Source organism: Bradysia coprophila, unplaced genomic scaffold (assembly GCF_014529535.1).
Source record: "Bradysia coprophila strain Holo2 unplaced genomic scaffold, BU_Bcop_v1 contig_94, whole genome shotgun sequence".
Taxonomy (NCBI): domain Eukaryota; kingdom Metazoa; phylum Arthropoda; class Insecta; order Diptera; family Sciaridae; genus Bradysia; species Bradysia coprophila.
In genome coordinates this window covers 6045997-6065216 of record NW_023504022.1, presented here as the reverse complement: position 1 = coordinate 6065216, position 19220 = coordinate 6045997, and the positions used below count along the sequence as shown (strand labels likewise).

Below are 19220 nucleotides of genomic sequence, written 5' to 3'. Positions count from 1 at the left end.
TTTCTTTTTATTTTAAAGGAATGGATTTCACATTAGAATTGGTTTTTCGAAACATAAAGATTAATAAATTAAAGAAAATAATTTCCAATTTACAGCGAATCATAAATAACTAAATTAAGATAAAATAACAATTCAACAAAAAAGAAAAAAAAAATATTGGAAAATAAAATTCGTCTTTGGTTATGTAACAATCAATCGATAAAATAATTAAATTTATTTCGGGAAAAGAAAATTTTTAACTTGCCAGGGAAAAAAACGTTTTGATTAGCACATTACGTAAGTTAGTGTCCTAAATGCGAATCTTTAAATTAATAAAAAAAATTTAACGTTCCAGTTGCTGAGGATTACGGTAGTGTCTGCGTATATGCACGCGATTGGCTAAGAATAGATTGTCATCAGAATCATCTGAAAAAAAAAATGTTAAAATTTAACAAAATTTATTCTTCCGTTTCGATATGTTTTAATGCTCGGAACTTGAACCGGACCCGAGCCTGAATTGGTTCTACCCGAATCTGAACTTTCACTTTCAAGTTTGACCCAAAACTGACATGAATCTTTAGCGAAAATTTATAATTTCTGGTTTAAATCCGGTCACCCGAACCCTTAGATTTTAGTCCAGGTTCGGTTTGAGTTAAAATTCGGTTCGGGTCAATCAATCAATCAATCAATCAAAAAAAAATTGAGTCGACCCGAACCCGATCCGAACCTACATATTTGTCATACCTCTTCTAAACTCAATGGACAACTTGCTTTGATTTTAGCGTCTAGGCTGTGATATCGTTCTGGAATTCAGATTGTAGAGTTTAAGAGAATTCTTGCATTAGTTTACACAACCTTACCATGGGCTAAATGTATTCTAGCCATTGACATTAAATACCCTTCCAGTGTCATTTGCTTATTCCGCGCAAAACGTCCCACCAAAGCTTCCAAGACTTTATTACTGGCTGTAGCTCCGCCAGCCCACAATAAACCTCTTAAGCAATACGAGGACACTTTCGAAGACCATGCGTTTCGTCTCAATGACAACACACCGACTGGGCCACATCGTCTGAACGCGGTCTAAAAATTTCAATGAACTATAAAGCTGCCCGACCTAATGTTTTGGATGAAAATATTTTTACCTTCCAAAATCTCAGTAAAGTTATGAGTGGTGGGACGTTTTCGATTGCTAGCCGTCCACCGAGTCCTGGATCCCTTAACGCAAGTAACGCTCGACAGAGATCTAATGACGGGCCGCCCATGCTTCGGAAACCGCGTATACTCTTGGCCAAACTGCAATTTAAGCTTCCCAAAATTTGTTGAAGTTGCGTCGCATCAATTTCTGCAGGATATCTGGTTCGGAGTCGATAAAGCAGTCGCTGCGAACGAAATGCCTTTGTAGATTTGTAGAGAAGCTATTTTCTGTTCACCTCAACACTTACACAATCTGCAGGCCTTTCATCGCCAAATTCCGCTGCAATGTTATGCACAACCAGATTGTCTTCGTTAACCTCCCAGACGTCAGCGTGCTGATCAGCTAGAATTCTCAATAAAAACTTTCCTTCTCTATGTTGAACACTGTATGGAAGAACAACGAAATCTCCCGGTGGTAATGCGAAAAATCTGCGAAATGAACAAAAATGTAAACTTTACCAGCTCCAGCTTTCCTTAAAATCTTTTCCATAAAAAGAGTTAGGGAACCAAAGAAGAGACTGGCACTTACGTGCACACTTCGCGACAATTTTGAAGTTCTGCAAAATCTAATGGCATCTGATCGCTACAGTATTGTGGTGTCACACGTGCCATGGTTCCCGGCACCTCATAGATCGTAAATCCAATGTAATCCTCTTCGTTCGAACGACTTCTGTAGCATTCATATTTTTGCGACACGGCAACAACGACATGTGCCTTGGCTGGATGACCGCTCGGAACACGAATTCTAAATTGTGGATTTGTTGACGTCGTATCTAAAAACCAATGGGTCACATTAGCAACATGACTGATGGTTCGACTAATTGAAACCACTAACCAGTACACTTATGAGGACCACCGGCGTTAAATCCGACACGCCACTGTCGAAAGGCTAATGCTGCTCGCCATGGCGATCGTGAGTGTAGAGCCGGTTCCAGCGCCCAATCGTCTGGTCCAATGTGGGCTAGCCATATCACAGAAAATCTTTGCAAAAATTCAGGTACTGACATCCTGCACATAGTGAATGCGAAAGAAATTAGTTTTCTCGGTTCGTTTTTGGGAAATGATCTAGATGTTTCTCTCGGATAAGATTAATTGTCAGTGGAAGGTAACAGTATAATTTCGTAGTTGCAATTTTACCTTTAACGGTAAGAGATTATTGCAAAGTCTTCTAGTTCCGATAACAGATGACATAGTAGGTAGTACCTGTTACATATTCTAATCCTAATTCCTTAGACAATATTTTCGATAGGATTGACTAGCGAAAGCTTATCGCTTACTACTGTTACTGTCGCAATGAAACCGTTGCTTTCAACCATAAAAGTCATTCAAACTTGACTTCACTTGAATTTCCGTTTGAACTGTGTAAAAAGAAAAGATTGAGAGGACGAGAAAGAAGCAACTCTTAAAATAATTCCTATAATTCCCTAGATATTCTAGTAAAAATAACTGCCTTCATTGAACGAGAAAATATATGGTATTTTACCGTCAATTCCTTCTAGGGTATGTAATCAATTACACTGGTGAGAAACCCCAAAAAAATATATTTGAACCATTAGAAAGATTGAAAAAGGAAATTGTCATCCCTCGAAATGACAATGACAGTCGAAGAACCTGAATCACCAACCTCAGACAGACAGACGGTGTCATCTGTTATCGACAACGACAGCAATAATAAACGACAAGCTATAACTAATGGGGTTTATATAGCAAAAAGCATGTTGAAAACAAATGAAGTAAAAGATTTCTAACAATCAATCTAGATAAATCTTCGATCAAACGAAGTAATAGTTTGAACAGTAAAACTGTTAATATGCTTGCCGTCTGTGACAGGTTAAGGAATGCAATCCAATTTGAAGCGAGCTTTTGACTTTTGGTCACTAAAAAATCGGTCGACCGGTTATTCAGTTATGTTTCTTCCTGATTGCTTTCCTGTTATGCCACAATTGGAAACGTTGTAAGATACTCTAGCTATGGTCGAAGTTGGCGAAGCAGGACCCAACTTGATGATTCTCTGTTCCTTAATTGCGAGTGATCAATTAGTGGACTTCTAGCAGGGTTCAAGATTTTCGAAATGTCGATATAAAAGACTGAAATCGGTAAATGGCAACGGTAAACTATTTACTGTTGGACCTAGAAGGTACCTCAACCGTAGAAGCCAAAACCACTTTCAAAAATATTCTTCGAAGCTTGTGTGGCTTTTCTTACAAAAATTTCTTCAGTTACACGAGCCGTACAGGGTCTCACATGATTGAGCCGAATCGGGACCCTGTACGTTTTGTGTACCACCAGAAATTTCTGTAAGAACTCTGTAAGTCTTCGGTTGAAAACTTAAACTGCACATATTTCAGTGTGGATAAGTTTTAAACCCAATAAGTCCCGATTCGGCTCAATAGTACATGTACTAATGACACCCCACACGATCCTCTACGGCTCGTGTAACTGGAGAAATTTTTGTAAGAAAAATGCAAGTTTTCGGTTTTTGATCACCTTTCACCAGTCACACAAGCTTCGAAGAATTTTTTTGAAAGTGGTTTTGGCTTCTAGGGTCGAGGCACATATAAAAAAGTCCACTGGAAAATGCGTCCGATTTCGGTAGGCTGTTTTTCAAAAGAATCCCTCTGTGTATTTTTCAACTGTTTAGAGTAGGTCTAGTTAGTACTTCTGAAAAATTCGGAAAATTCTGATAAAGTTCCGAAAAATTCTGAAAAAAAAAATCCGAATTCCGGGAAAATCGGTGAAACGTTTCTACCTTTGCTGTAACTTCGGTCCCACAAATAAAACGGTGCTTGGAAAGACAAATTTGAAAAAAAAAATCGAAGAGTCATGACTGTTAGAGACTCACTAGCAGAAAGATTTCGTCCTAAGACATTTCTGGGGACAATTACACCGGCATAGACCAGTACTTATTATTCGGATTTTTTTTTCGAGGATTCTAAAATTTATGTTTTGAAAGAATTTTTAAGAATAATTAACAATTTTAGGAATTTTTCGGTGATTTTCGCCAGGGCTTATTATTTGGAATTTCAATTCTTAGATTTTTTCAAAATTTATAAATTCTAAAGAATTTTGAAAAAATCTAAGAATTGAAATTCCAAATAATAAGCCCTGGCGAAAATCACCGAAAAAGCAATTCCAACACAGAGAACTCCTAAGTTTCGTGATTTTGAACCTAAAAAAACGCGGTTTTTGAATTCCCTACACCCAATCGATGATTACCGTTTTTATCTCTGAAATGGTCTAAGAATCGACTGGAATGTCTCCCAGCATCGAAACATGCAACACAATTATTAATTTGAATTATTCATTTTTGAAGTTTTAACCATAAAATGTATGCGGAAATTCGACCTATTCAGCTGTTTCTCCATTCAACTATTGTTGAGGTGCGAGTCATTAAATCGCATATCGTGCCTTTTATTTCTATAATTGAAAAATGATATTTTTTCTAGTAAAAGAGAAGAAAAAACAAATCTCGCTGAAAGGTTACGAAGACAGCGCACATTTATATATCGGTAACGGGATTATAATTCCATTTAATGAATGTGTGTAATTCCGTTGAAAATGCAACAAAACCTTCAAACGAAACATTTTTATGCCCATATGAAACGAATAAATAATACGGAATATTCTTGCACACATATACGGAACGTGTGATTTATCAGACATTTCATTCCAGCTGTTTTGATTACTTTAAGATTTAATGATATTGCAAATAAACTCGGATTCATTGAATTCAGTCAGACTATAAAAGTAATTGATGTAAGATCAACCGAAGTTATTACTTTTCTCCGACTCGTATTTATCGCTACATCAGCCAAAGCTCACGCATATCTCTATTTCAATATGGATCGTCGATGTTTGTTTATTTTGATTTCAACAATTTTCTACGTAAATAATATTCGATGTGATGTCAGTGCCATGCATCATCAACGCATCGATTTCCTCAAGCCCACAAACGATGAAAACTTGAAACATGAAGCGATTGCAACAACAACAACCACAGTGAAACCGAATGCTGCGGGAAATGTGCATACCAGTACAACAACATCGAAAACCAGCAGTGAAGAGCCCAACGGTATAAAAAGGTTCATCGACGACGTGAAAACCAAATTCAGTCACGTTCATCCGGTGAGGGATGTTAAGAAAATTCTATTCGGATCAGAAGAGCAGAAAACGAATATCACGGTCGTAAGTACGTCAGTTCCCTCCATGATGACAGAAAAATCGCACATCAATAAAATCATCGAATCAATGCCAAGTGAAAGTGAAGATATGATCAGAGTGGTTACGTTGAAATCCGACGAACATTACGGCAAAGGAAAAGCTAAGCCAAAGTTCTTGACCAAAGAATTGGAAAAGGCAAACACTACCGAATATGTTGAAGGTTCTACAGATGCATCCACTACAACGGTAGCAGGAAAATCATCAACGTCTACGACCATACACAAAAGTAACTAAAAAATTGAATCCACTGCTGATTCGACAAAGAAATTACTTTTCACCTATACCGGGTACATGGTGGCACAATAGATTAGAAAAGCAATATAAAATTCGTGAACGTTTTGACCATTTTTTTTTTAAATAAATTTCGCAACTCACCAGAATTCGCCTTCATGCTGAGACCGAGACGCAAGCAATTCCCGATCTCTTTCGCTCAACGCATTCCACTCCCAACTCCGTTCCGACCAAGCTCCACTCCACACTCCGCCCCATTCGCCTCCAGCCCATGGACTTCGTAACCGAACCAGATTTGTATCCTGCGATGCATGACTATTGGGCTGCGTTGATTCTGGTGACGTTGTTCGTACCCGTGCCAGACCAGTTATGCAGTAGGTATGATCTGAGAGTAAGCCAGATTGGCGTCTACGTCTAGTTCCCTTTTCCTGTCGACGGAATGAAAGTCAGAGAATATTGGGAAGATTTGATAGTCTTGAACATACGCTTCCCGAAATTGCTAGTAGTAATGTTGATCTAGGGACAGCACCACTTAACAGTGGACCACTGGGCGGAACACTCTGCACAACTGAACCTGTCAAGTCTTGTAGCGCTCGACCGACGTTACCATATTTTAAAAAACCATAACCTCCGTACAATTTGGCATACGCTTTCTCAAGTAACGCTGTCCAAAACACATCCTGAAATTGATTTTTAAAAAAAGGTGTTCAGACATTGCATCGTCAATTTTCGGTGATTGAAGTTCTCTGTTCAACATCAATAATTTACCGGTTGAGAACAGTGCATGTAGGCTGGTCGATCTCCTCTTGTTGGCAGCCTGTCATCAACACGAATTTCGATCCATTTACCCCATTGCCAGAATCGAAATCTGAGAAAAGACAAATGTTTCCAAAAATTTAGCGCAAAACTAAGTAACAGCTAATCATCTGTTATCGACATAAACGATAAACATAGCTAACGCCGACCCGTACGAAACACCTATTCGTATCAAAAGCCTTTAATGTGAAACTCTTCATTTCTCTTACTTCATTTTCTTCTCTGCTGAAAAACTATTCGCCCTTTAAAATCACTTACATTATCCACTCTTTGCCTTGTTATCATATACAATTAAATTGCCGGAGGCAATATAGACAGCCCCGTACGAAGTCAACTTTCATAAATTCCTATTTAAACAGCTATATACCGCTATATTTACCTATATTTCACTGTAAATAAACATTTCACAGAGGAATATGCTATTATATAGCTCTATATGCCTGTATATTGCTCAATATAGCTGTACAAAGGTATATATAGATGTCCGTATATGGAATCCCTGAAACCCCACACACATAACAAATTATTTCCATGTTAACAGAAACTCTCTAAGTATCATTTTTCCCAAGATATTTCTATTTTACTAAAATCCAATATGGCCGCCGGCAGCCATTTTGTTAGGAGACCGGAAATAGTACCGACGCTTTACATTCGTTAATACCTTTCAAACAAAAAAAAATTCATGAAATTCGGTCAAAATTTACTCGAGATATTGTCAAAATACACCCACGTTCACTGTACTTCCGAGTAGCCGGATAAGAGCTCACTCCAAGAGACCTAGCTCACGCTCCGGAGAACATAATTTCATTAAAAAAAAATCCCTGATTGGTACGGTCAATACCTATCTAATAAAGCTAAAACAGACGAAATATGTTCAAATGTGGCCGACCTACAAGCAAAAACTGCTTGCCGCCCTGTGTCTGTTCCACACCAAAGGGTCTAACTCACGAGTCGGTCATCCGATTTCCATAAACTTTTTTTTTGTCGATCGGTATTGTAAATACCTTTTATTTGACGTATCACTTACAAGTTTAACGTTTAAATGTCCGGAGATATCTTTGAAAAACCGTAAAGCACTTATTGGGCCACAGCTCGGGAGGGGTCAATCCAAAATCACTCATCTTCGAACTTAGCCTGTCTTTTGACACTACCAAACGGGAAAAAAAAGAATTTTCAAAATCGGATGCGTTTTACTCAAGTTATCGTGCAGACAGACAGACGGACAGACGGACAGACAGACGGACTTTTTTTTCGCGGATTTGGCATCTCTAGACAACCACAATAGGTTTCCCCTTACTCAGGGAGTCCAATTCGACGTGTTACAAACGTATGCGTAAACCCATAAGACCCCAGTACTTCGTATGGGTCTAAAAATAAGAGACGACTCCTAGCTTTTGTGTTCTTTTATAGCAAATTGGTGGCAAAAGAAATGAAGTAAAAGATTCTGTGTACACTAAGCGATACCTGAACGAATGAAGTAAAAGATTTAATGATTCTAACGCGATACGATTGCCGTTTAAACTGCGGTTTAAATACACTTAACAATTAGGATGAACTTTTAAACACATACTTGAACATGCCACAATATCCATTAACTGCATCGAAAGATTGATCGGGAGGAGCGACTCTTTCCAGCAATTTTGGAAACTGTGATAGACAACCAATTGCTGCTAATAAACTGGGATCACCTGGGCCAACCGGCTCTGGCAGTTCACGTGACGTTAGTACCGAACCTGATGGTGATACCCGGAATTGCGGTCGTGTAGACATGTCCTATTCAACAACAAAAAAAAACATTTTTTTCTACACAGGCAATAGCTCCAGTATCATTCAGTTTTACATGAGGTCTCATCCATGTTATCGGTTTCCTGCGTGTCAGAGTTTTCAAATTGGCCGGAAAATCAGCATCTTCATGTAATCCTCCCGTGCCACGCGTAATATATCCGTTGGAACCATGACCGTTTGAAAGTGTACCGTTTTGATTCGGTTCGGGTCTGTAAAGACTCGATATAGTGATACGCGTGTGCCTTAAAGAAATACGAAGGTGGACTCACCTAGACAACGTTGACATAAACTCCTGACTCGGCCATTGTCTGCTCTTTGGTACTCCATCTGAAAGGGAGGAAAGACTGGTTAAACATGTCTATTAACGTGCATTTTCGAGGTTTGAGGTATAACGCTTCGATGGTGAAAACATCGAGGACAGACCATTACAAAGGTTCTACACTGTTACTGACAATGTAAGATTGATAAAATTAGAAAGCATTGTCGTCGAAAAGATAAATAATTTCGCATAAGTCATGCACTACTGTGGCTGCGAATCGGAATTACATTCACTATCGCGCAACAAATTTTTGCATAATAGCCAGAGCCAAGTGTTTATTTACATTTTATTCATAATTCAACAATAAATTCTTATTGAAAATTGGGTTATCGGTACAGAAAAGGAAAACGTGCTCTTTCGGTACAATGTTTTAATGCAAAAATAAATAAAAACAAAAAGTTTTCTTTTTCTTTCGTTCATACATCGCTTGAACACTTTATGTAAGTTCATTTTTCTCTATACTTCAACGATATCCCACGCTGTCTCTTCAGTGTTAATTATCGTACATATTTTTATTCAAATTTCTAATTTATGAAGAAAGAAGAGATGCATTGCTGTTACGAAATGAAATGTGTCTGTACGTACAAAATTCGATGATTTATCTTAAACTGTTATCTACCTACTCTCCTTGAATTCAATTTGGTCAGAGATCATAAAAAGCAAAACAATTGAATCGAACAAAGAACGTGTTAACAGCTAAGAGATAAGTTTGATGAAGAGGTTTCAAAACTCTACACTGAATAGTTTTCAATGTTCAATTCAACGTGACTTGATAGTTTTGTTTTATTGCCCAATAAAACCGTTTTAAGAAATTGCGCTTTCGGTCAACAATTCCAATTACACATTTACTTGTGAATTTTAAGTTTTGAAGCATCATTGATTGTACAGAAATAAGGAATGTAACGTTTCACCGAACGGTAAGCATGTTTATAGTGTCAATTCCGAATCTACTACTTCATTTTATCAAAGTTATTCTAACAAAAATAATGTAAAATCTTGTACTTCATTTGTTGAGACATCCATTTTGGTAAAATAAAGTTTTGTACCATTGGTCGATTACAATTTTTTTCCGAGTTTTCCAGCTTCCGGCTTCCGGGTGTGTTTAGGTGCGATGAAATAGTGATCAGTTTTGTCGTATTCGAATAAGGTTTTAGAATTGCTAAGTGGCCTGAGAATTTAGAATTGCCTAGTGCACTGCTGGTGAAGTAAATTGAATTGTCAAAGAGTGAAAAGAAGGACGAATTAAAAGGAGGAAAGTGGCTCTTCGTAACGAAAGCAAGGTGAAATATGGAAAGTCGAACGGGAAATCGAATGGAAAGTCAAACGGAAGATCGAACAGGAAAGCGGACGGAGTGTCGAACGAAAAGTCGAATGGCGAGCGGTGATGGAAATTTTAGGCTTGGCGCGCAGAGTGTGTATAAGGTAAATGATTGAGGACGTTCAAGAGTTTTGATTTTTTCGAGAGTCTTTATTTCGGAAGAGTTTTTAAGGTCAAGTGGTTGAGTGGTTTTTTCGGGTTGTTTTTCTGCTTTTTTCTGCTTTATTTTTGTTTTGATTTTGTTTAACTTTATTTCGATTGACTCCGTTCTGCTGCGTATGAGGGATGTTTTTCGAAGCAGCCTTCCGAACATTGTTTCCCTATTTCCATCGTAAGGTGGCACGAAATTCATTGAACAAACTAGAACTGTATCGTGTAACGGACCAGTGGAAACGACTGAAGATGGTTAGACCACGCTAACCTCTGACCGCCACTGGTTCCGGAGGTCGAAACAGCATTTTATCTCCACTTTCGCTTCACACGATCCATGAGAAAGGGAAGAGTAATTATGCTCTGTTTGTTTGTTTGTTTTGGTGATTGTTCTGCATATTAGATAACGCCACCCCTGGAGTTAGTCTGGCTTCCAGGTAAAATAAAGTTTTGTACCACCGGTCGATTACAATATCAGTGCTCAGTGAAACAAAAATTGTCTGCAAGAGGTTTCTACTTCGTCACGAAAGTCAACTTATAACATTATCATATATCAGTATCTCCTAATTAGAGTTCTTGATGTTAATGATAAAGAAGAGACAGTCGAGTATAAATATATCGTTTGAAGGAAAATTTGTATACAATTGGAATTAAAAATTTCATATGTAGGCTACGCAGGGCCCCCTAAGAATATGCACACCATTACCTCTAATGTTACTGGAAAAACTTTGGGTCTGAACCCTATTAAGGACGTCGTCACTTACCTACAGATTTTGCATATTAAAATTGCTAGAGCTCCTCAGGCTTAAAACTCACAGATAATTTTGAGTTGATGAAATCGACAATTATGCTTCCTGTGGTGAATGAAAAACAATGAAAAACGTAGCACAAATTTCGGTTTCATCAACGCAAAATTTCTAGTGAGTCTTAGGAATTTAAACAATAAAAAAGCTTCTCCTTCGGAACGACATCTGAATTAGTAATTGCTAAGGGTCTATTATTTGCTGGTGCATCTATTTACCGAATTTTCTAAAATTTACCGAACATTTACCGAAATTTACCGAGATTTACCAAAAAATGTAACGAAATTTATTGAATTTATTGAATTGATTCAAACATAAAATTTGGTATTTTTTGTTCAATTTCGGTAAATTTCAGTAGATTCGGTAAATACCTACTAATTCAGAGGTAGTTCTGAATCTGAAATACCAAAGTACGGTATACGAACATTTACTGAATTTATCAAAATATTTTTTTTTAATTTTTGGTAAATTTCAGTAAGTTTTTGATAAGTTTCGGTAAATTTTTGGTAAATTTTGTAAATATATCCACCAGTAATAGGTGTAAAGTTTTGATAAATTTTGGTAAATTTCGGTAAATTCTACTAATAAATTTGCCAATTATGTGCCTTAAATTAATTTGAATCATCGACAAGTTTCAGTAAACTAGTATGGACAAATTTCAATAGTCAGTCATTCCACAAAAGAGTGGACGAGGGATGACATAGCGCACGAACAAAACTCTGTTTTTGCATCAACAAACATTAGAATTTATTGAAATTTACTGAACATTTACCGAAATTTACCAAAAATGTAACGAAATTTATTGAATTTATCAAAACATAAAATTTGGTATGTTTTGTTCGATTTCGGTAAATTTCACTAAATTCGGTCAGAGGTAGTTCAGAGTACTAGTTCAGAGGTAGTTCTGAATCTAAGAACATTTACAGAATTTATCAAAGTAATTTTTTTTTGTAAATTACTCTAAATCATCGACAAGTTTCAGTCTCGGTTTCAGTAAACGAGTATGGACAAATTTCAATAGTCAGTCAGTCCACAAAAGAGTGGACGAGGAATGACATAGCGCACGAACAAAACTCTGTTTTTGCATCAACAAACATTAAAATCAACTCAATGTAGCTCACAATGCTTCGTACCGGCCTACAAATCGCTAACAATCATTATGTATGTAAATGGTTATTTCACAGCACTGATTGCAGCAATAAAAGCATACTTATCACAATTAAAAATGTAAATTGTCGACAAAACCTTCGCAAAATTTAACATCTTAAAAAACCATTATAATTCAATGACTGCGAATCCATATATGTAAATGTGTATACAACATAAGCACAACGCGTTGACTGGCAACTCTCATAATAGTAATAAACGTAAAGTTCTTAAAGCCAAACCTATAATTTGTACGTAGATTGTGCATGCTGATTGCATAATATTTCGAAAATAGATTTTTTTTTATTAGCTCACTGCAAAGATTAAACAGTGATCTTCCAGACAGAAGTTAAATTAACGAAACATGCCTGTACGAAGACAAACATTCATTCCCATATTTAATTAGAGATGTTATTAGTGGCTGTGTGTACACATGAAGTCCGAATTATAGCTTTTCAACATAAATTGACGTAGAGTACATGTTGCAGTCAATGAACAAGATCAAGAATTGAATGGAATTAGCAATGAGTGATGTCAGTTAAAAGGAAAAATATTTCTTTTTTGATATATTGATCATTGATAGGCTAACAGATGTTACCGATGATCATAATCATAAGGTTTAGTATCGATTTTGAGTCAGAACAGAGGTACTTTGGGCTGTACATCTGCAGATTTTTAGGGACCTGAAGTATATTACTAATAACTCATATATGAGTCATAGTATGTCTTACAAATATTATACCATACACTAACCCTATAGTGAATTTCTCAGACAGCTTACATAGTACATAAATGGAAGGAGTTTGTGGCAACAATGACATACCAACTGGCACGTTTACCCTACATTTACCTACTAAAAATAATTACGACTTTTTGCAGCAACAACAAATAAATGCCGAATTAAATACAAACATGCAAATAGTATTAATGTTCATGTTCTATTGTTTTTTCGCGACTGTTCATTTCGGAGAGGTGAGAATTTTTTTCCGTTCGAAATAAAAAAAAACTGTTTATTCATTTACTGTCGCAGGAAGTGTTTCTAAAAACATAATTAAATATTTCAGTTTCCATTTAAAGTTACATTTTTACGATATGAATCACTAGCGAACTGTATACAAGGTTCGTAATAGAGGCTTATTGGTATAATCTACTCGGGTCATCTAAGATCAGGTTTGTTCGGTGCAATTTGTAGACACGGTGAAAAGTGATTTTACAGTTTCACATTAACCTTATCCAGATTGCAACATCTTAAGCGGAGTGGCAGAGTGAATGTAGTGCAGAGATCCAGACGACTAAAATCTGCTCACCTTTCTGAGATCTCAAGAAAGAATTAACAGATTCGATGTTTATCGAATTTCTTACTATTCAGAATATTTTACTTCCAGGGCCGTATCTAGATGGTTCGCAGGGGGGCGGCGCCCCTCCTAGAGAAGCCATTTTTTCATTTTTTTTTAATTTTTTCCATACAAAATAATTTTTTTGGACCTTGCGCCCCCCCTAGCGCACTCGGATTTTGAAGTCTGGCTACGGCCTTGTTTACTTCATTTGTTGGAGCATACATATAGATCTATAACAACAGAGAGGCGGACCTCATAGCTTGTCTTTCCGTTTTTACCATAAATAAATCCTTTTGTAAAAGAAGCCAGAGGTCAGCTCATGTCCTTCCTTCTCTGCTTTTGATAACCGATGATAAATGAAAGTTGATAATTTGCGAGACATGGTATATCATGTAGTAAACTTGCAGATATACCAGATTGAGTCGACCCTATAACTTGCCAAATACGGCTCTTCATCTGTTATCAATAACGACGACAAAAATAATGACAAGCTCCGGGTGATATGGTCGATTATATAGTAAAATACATGTTAAAAAATTGAAGTACAAGATTTGAAATTAACAGATCATGTCCGCACGTTAATAAGCGGGCGTGACGCAGGTCCACTACCAAAAAAGTTTAAAAAGAAATTTGGGGACGGCGAAGCATATTAACTGCAACTTTTTGACCTCTCTCTTTGGCTCCAATGACCCCCAAACTAGGATATCGGGAATCTAGGAATCCATACGAGTTCAACGTTACTGCAGCGTCAAAATTGGCCGAGATATTGAACTTCGAAATATTGATGTTTTTTTGAAAATAATCAAAATATCGAATTATCAAATAATGCAAATTGCCTACGTTAGTTAGTTAGTTACTTAGTTAGTTAGTTCCTATGGAAAAGTGGATCCAGCAACTCCTAAACGTTTCTATAAATTTTCCTGAAATTTTGGTTGTAGGCTAATAATGGCCCAAAAATAAGAATGGAATTTTCAAAAGTTAGAAAAAACCCATATCTTGGGAGCTGGAGCTCCCCAAAGTCTCCATACAAACTCCATATAAAAGCCTACTTGTGTGTGTGTGTGTTTTTTCGAGAAAGTATAATCATGAAATGATTTGTGTGTTGTGATAATCGTTGCGATGACGGATGGATGGTGGTGTTAGTTTTGGGAGTATACTATTCTATAAAAGGCAGTAACAATAATAAAAAATGTCGGGCAGTTGGAATTTAGTGTTTCAATTAGGTTTTTAGGGTTACCTCTGTTGGCGCAGCAGATGGAGAATCGGTATCTTCGGCAAAGTCTCAGATTTTTGGGAGTAAAATACGGGCGAAATGACCAAAAATGGAAAAGTTTTTCCAATTTATGTTTTTAGACTTTTTTCGAAATGTATGCAATGTATGGCAGATGGAGTATTGATGTCTTCGCCAACGTTTTAGAGTTTTAAGAGTAGAATACGGGCGAAATGATCAAAAATGGAAAATTGTTTCAATTTTAAGGTTGGTGTCTTCGACAAAGTCACAATGTTAAGTGCAATTTAAATAAACGAGCCATCAGAACAGTCTGCTGCGACTGAGCCCCGTACAAACCCGTATATCTATTGCGTACGGGACCCTAGTGCGTCTGTCTCTGTCACCCTACTTTACCGTAAGCCTATTGCGCCGGTTAATGTAGTTAAAGTAAAATTATTATGTAATGTGTACATCTTACAAATTGCGCATAGCGCAATTACGAAGCCCCGTACGACGTTCCTTTCAAATGAAACAAAAATTTCAAATCGCCCTAAAATTTTAATTTTTTTGAAGGTACTAGTATCGGCCTCAGTCCGAGGACCCAAATTAAAAAAAATTTTCAACTACATTCTATTCGGCCTTTGATTACCTTCCAAATGAAACAAAAATTACGAAAAACGGATGAAATTTGCTCGAGTTATATGTAAAATACACATTGGGCCCTAGTAGCGGCCTTAGGCCAAGGACCCAAATTTAATTTTTTTTCAACAACATTCTATTCGGCCTTCGATTACCTTCCAAATCAAACAAAAATTACGAAAATCGAATGAAATTTACTCGAGTTCTATGTAAAATACACATAGGGCCCTAGTAGCATTTCACTTCTAAGGCCCTAACTCACGGTACACTCACTCGATTTTAAAAAACTTTTTTTTCCTGGATTGGTATTGACAATACCTATCATTTGCCGTGTCATTTAGATTTCCATCGTTTATTTTGCCATAAATATCACCAAAAGACCTTAAATCACTTAGGTGGCCCTAACTCACGAAGGGCCGACCCAAATATGCCCATCTTCGAACTTAGCCTCACTATTTCGACTATCAATTTTTTGAAATCGGATTTGATTTACTCAAGATATCGACGTGACGGACAGACGGACAGACAAAATTTTTATTGCAGATTCGTCATATGTAACATAGGCAAACACTTTGCCCTTACCGTCTGCTTCGAATTCCATCAATTACACACGGCATCGTAATCCTATAAGCCCGTTTGTACTTCGTACGGGGCTAAAAAGTTTGTTTTCTCGTTGACTCAGAGTTTTTTCAACAAAGTCTCAGAGTTTTAGAAGCAAAAACAGAGGCAATTATGAAAATTGTCGGGTAGATCGACTTTCCTGTTTCAAATTTGGTTCTTGTATTATCTTTTGTGGTACGGGACATATAATTTTACTTTCTTAGTCTCTAAAAAAACGTATGTTATGTTATAACTGGCACTCTAACCTTAAAACTTTAAAAAGAACTGATCTCAGTCAAAAGACCCTTAAAGGGTAAATGTGACGCACGTCCTTTGTCTCACTTACAAAATAACTGATATCGCTAAGGGTGATGCATTCTGCGCGTGTACGCAAAAGTTTAATCAACACAAGATGAACCCAAAAAAATTTAGAAAGAAAATTTTCCAAAAAAATGCGCCACAAGTGGCAGATGTTGAGGAAACTACTGTTAGAAAAATAGAAGACAGCCGAATCATCTGCCACTTGTGGCGCATTTTTTTTGTAAAATTTTCTTTCTAAAATTTTTGATGTAAAAGTAACGAAAAACAACGAGACACGGGTTACCTTTTCTAACCGTTAGGAATCACGATTCAAGGGCACTTTAATTGGAATGATAATAAATACGTCTTTTCAAAAAAAAGGAGAGAATGTTGCGTCAATCTTGGGTACGATTCACGTTTTTACAGGTTGGAATGACAGTATTGCCGGACCACCTTTTCTTGGCTTGCATAATCAATAAATTGTTTATTTTATCTACAGTTTCATCACCAACTCATCTCGTTACCAATATTATTCCCTCAAATTGATGATTATTTACGAACGTCTTAGTCAATCTTAAACGATTTTTTTCTGTTCCAACAAAACGACCAGACCACCTGCTAACTATCTCATATTTCAAAAATCAAATAAAACAAATATTACACCTTCTCTACCCAGATGTAAAACCGTAACATGTAATGACAGAACATTTAAATGTAAAACGAAAGACATCAGCAAAACGACAAACCTTTTACATATTGCCTACCTGTAATTACCACCGCGTTAAGTTGTTATATTAATACCGACCAGTGGAATAATAATACAATAAATTTTTCAAAAGCCAATATATATGCAAGGAATATAATGTATAGACAACAACAACAACAACCTACAACTATTTTCACCTATCAACATCAATATAAATATTATACGTGGTGTAAGCGCATTTATAAATTTTATTTCACTCTTTTGATGTTATTAAAGAACGATCGATCGATCGATTGATGTTGATGATGATGATCAAGAGTTATTTTTGTTGTTCTGCTTTTTTTTCTGTTTATTTCTTTTTATTTTTAATGTTTTCGATGGGAAGTGATTTGATTGAATTATACATTAATTCGGTTCTAAACAAAATCATTATTTCCATTCGACAAGACAGGAGAGATAGAGAAAAAATTCATTCGAAAAATTAGAATCTCGAAATATTTCACCTTAACTGTACATCTGAATTCTTTACGTACAAACTGTTTAATTGAGAAGAAAAAGAAATAAAAAAACGAAGAAGAAACACAACTCGTCTGCATTGTCTATTTTTGGTAATTAAAATCGGCACAATCAACTCTCCGATTCTCTTACAGCCTCCAGTAAACGTGTGAACAAAATTATGCGTCCTAAGATCTGTGTCATACATGCAAGAAGATTGTCTTGTATTTATAGAGAATTAGGTCTCATTATGTTGTTACTCACTGTCTGTGAACTTTACGGTATTTATTGCAGATAACTCGTAAAAGACAGAACATTTTATTTACTCATACAATACATTGCTGCAATCTTTCCGACGCTGAAAACAATTAATTTTATATATAAGTCTTCAGTGGTTTACTTAATGCATTTGATTACGTTATCCCCATTTCTTTGTATCATTCTAACTCGTCTTTTTGTCTTGCATGTTCAGAGAAATGCTAAAGTGGCGAACAGTCTCAGAATGGTGGGGAGTTGCAGGGGAAAGGTTATCATAGATAAACATGTGACATACAATCGACGTCAGTGAAACTTCGACATGACTTTGTTTCAGCTGGCCCACTCATACAGAAAAGGGACATGTACGTCTTTATGCAGTGGAAATAGTTACACGCGGGGTGGTAGTAGAATCGTATAAAGGCGAATGAACCTCGGAATGAACAGTTTTGTTTGTGTGAGTGAACCAGCTGAAAAACTGCGGAGACAAAGTCATGTCTAAATTTCACTGAAGGTTACTGCAACAAAAAATGACTAAAATCAATTACAGCCGTTAAGCCTGAGGAATAATTTCCCTGGCAGAGTTTTCATCTTTGACCAGCTGTGCGCTCTGGCGAGGTCGATTTTCTCTATTTTTTGTCACTTGAGAGAGAGAGAGAATAGGATGAGATGCAACCTTTTACTATTGGTCATCTGTTATTGACAGCGACGTCATCAGAGAATGATGACCTCCAGCTGGGGTTATTATAGCAAATCTTATAGTAAAACTAAAGAAGTACAAGATTTGGCGCCGAAATGATTGGGAGTAACAGATTGAACGGGTGAAGCGGTCACTGAAACTGTAACATGGGGAGGGAGTCTGATAATGGCTCAAATATATTTGATTTGTTTAGAGACCTCACAAACAGACTCTTACGGCCACACACAAGTGCAGTTTGGACCAACGGATAAACGTGACTTCCGAAACACGCCTCAAAGTATGCAAATATTCTTTGAAAAAAGTTAGGTGCTAATTGATGTTACGTCTAAATGTAGGCTAGAAATATGAAATCGGATCATTTTGGTGGAAGGCTAGTACGTAACCACTGAGCCATCCCGTCGATCGATTCATGAAAAGGGAAAGACTCAACAAAAATCTTTGCAATGTACTGTGTTGCTACTCAAAACTATAAGTAGAAATCCTCGTATGCAATGAACTTCTACCTAATTGATGCTTTGTTGAACGAATTTTTTGTTCGGTAATTCACACTAAAGCTAACTCATTAACTTTAATTAGAAGAAGCGGTAGTTAGCCGAGCAGTTTCTTTCGTTAAAAATGAATTTGTCCCTAATTCCATAATTTAATCGCCAACTAAACCTATACCGGAACGCATTCACTTTAATGCGCTAAGTGAAAATTGAAATACGGTGAGTCATTGCGCTGAACAATGCATGGTGTAAAAATTCATTATTTAGATCGAGATGTCGACAATCAACGTACAACATAGGACTATAATGGATTCTATAAACCGTATAATATCTGGTATCACAAGTAGGAGGTATATTGTGTATGGATACGTATTTTCACATCGCATGTGAATGCATACATTTCCATATTGGTTGCATTCAGTTTTGATTCAAGTAATATTACAGTACAGTGCGCATATAGATGTTGTTTACCTATATCCATTCAACATTCAACATGAGCTTGTAATCTTGAACATCAAACATCATAGC

The 19220-nt window shown here is 36.6% G+C and overlaps 1 protein-coding gene across 3 annotated transcripts in view; it reads right to left on the bottom strand.

Moving 5' to 3' along the window:
• The window catches only part of LOC119085127 (calpain-11-like), a 42280-nt gene continuing 23060 nt past the window's right edge, over positions 1 to 19220 (bottom strand). For all 3 annotated transcript variants that reach the window (XM_037195395.1, XM_037195396.1, XM_037195397.1), the window contains exons 3-15: positions 8496 to 8553; positions 8282 to 8435; positions 8012 to 8214; positions 6394 to 6493; positions 6111 to 6305; positions 5770 to 6053; positions 2009 to 2181; positions 1703 to 1946; positions 1422 to 1602; positions 1122 to 1358; positions 840 to 1059; positions 724 to 782; positions 1 to 405 (exon numbers count right to left, since the gene is read on the bottom strand). In XM_037195395.1, the coding sequence (XP_037051290.1) occupies positions 379 to 405; positions 724 to 782; positions 840 to 1059; positions 1122 to 1358; positions 1422 to 1602; positions 1703 to 1946; positions 2009 to 2181; positions 5770 to 6053; positions 6111 to 6305; positions 6394 to 6493; positions 8012 to 8214; positions 8282 to 8435; positions 8496 to 8553 (2135 nt within the window). In that variant the 3' untranslated portion in view covers positions 1 to 378. The remainder of the gene's footprint in view (positions 406 to 723; positions 783 to 839; positions 1060 to 1121; positions 1359 to 1421; positions 1603 to 1702; positions 1947 to 2008; positions 2182 to 5769; positions 6054 to 6110; positions 6306 to 6393; positions 6494 to 8011; positions 8215 to 8281; positions 8436 to 8495; positions 8554 to 19220) is intronic.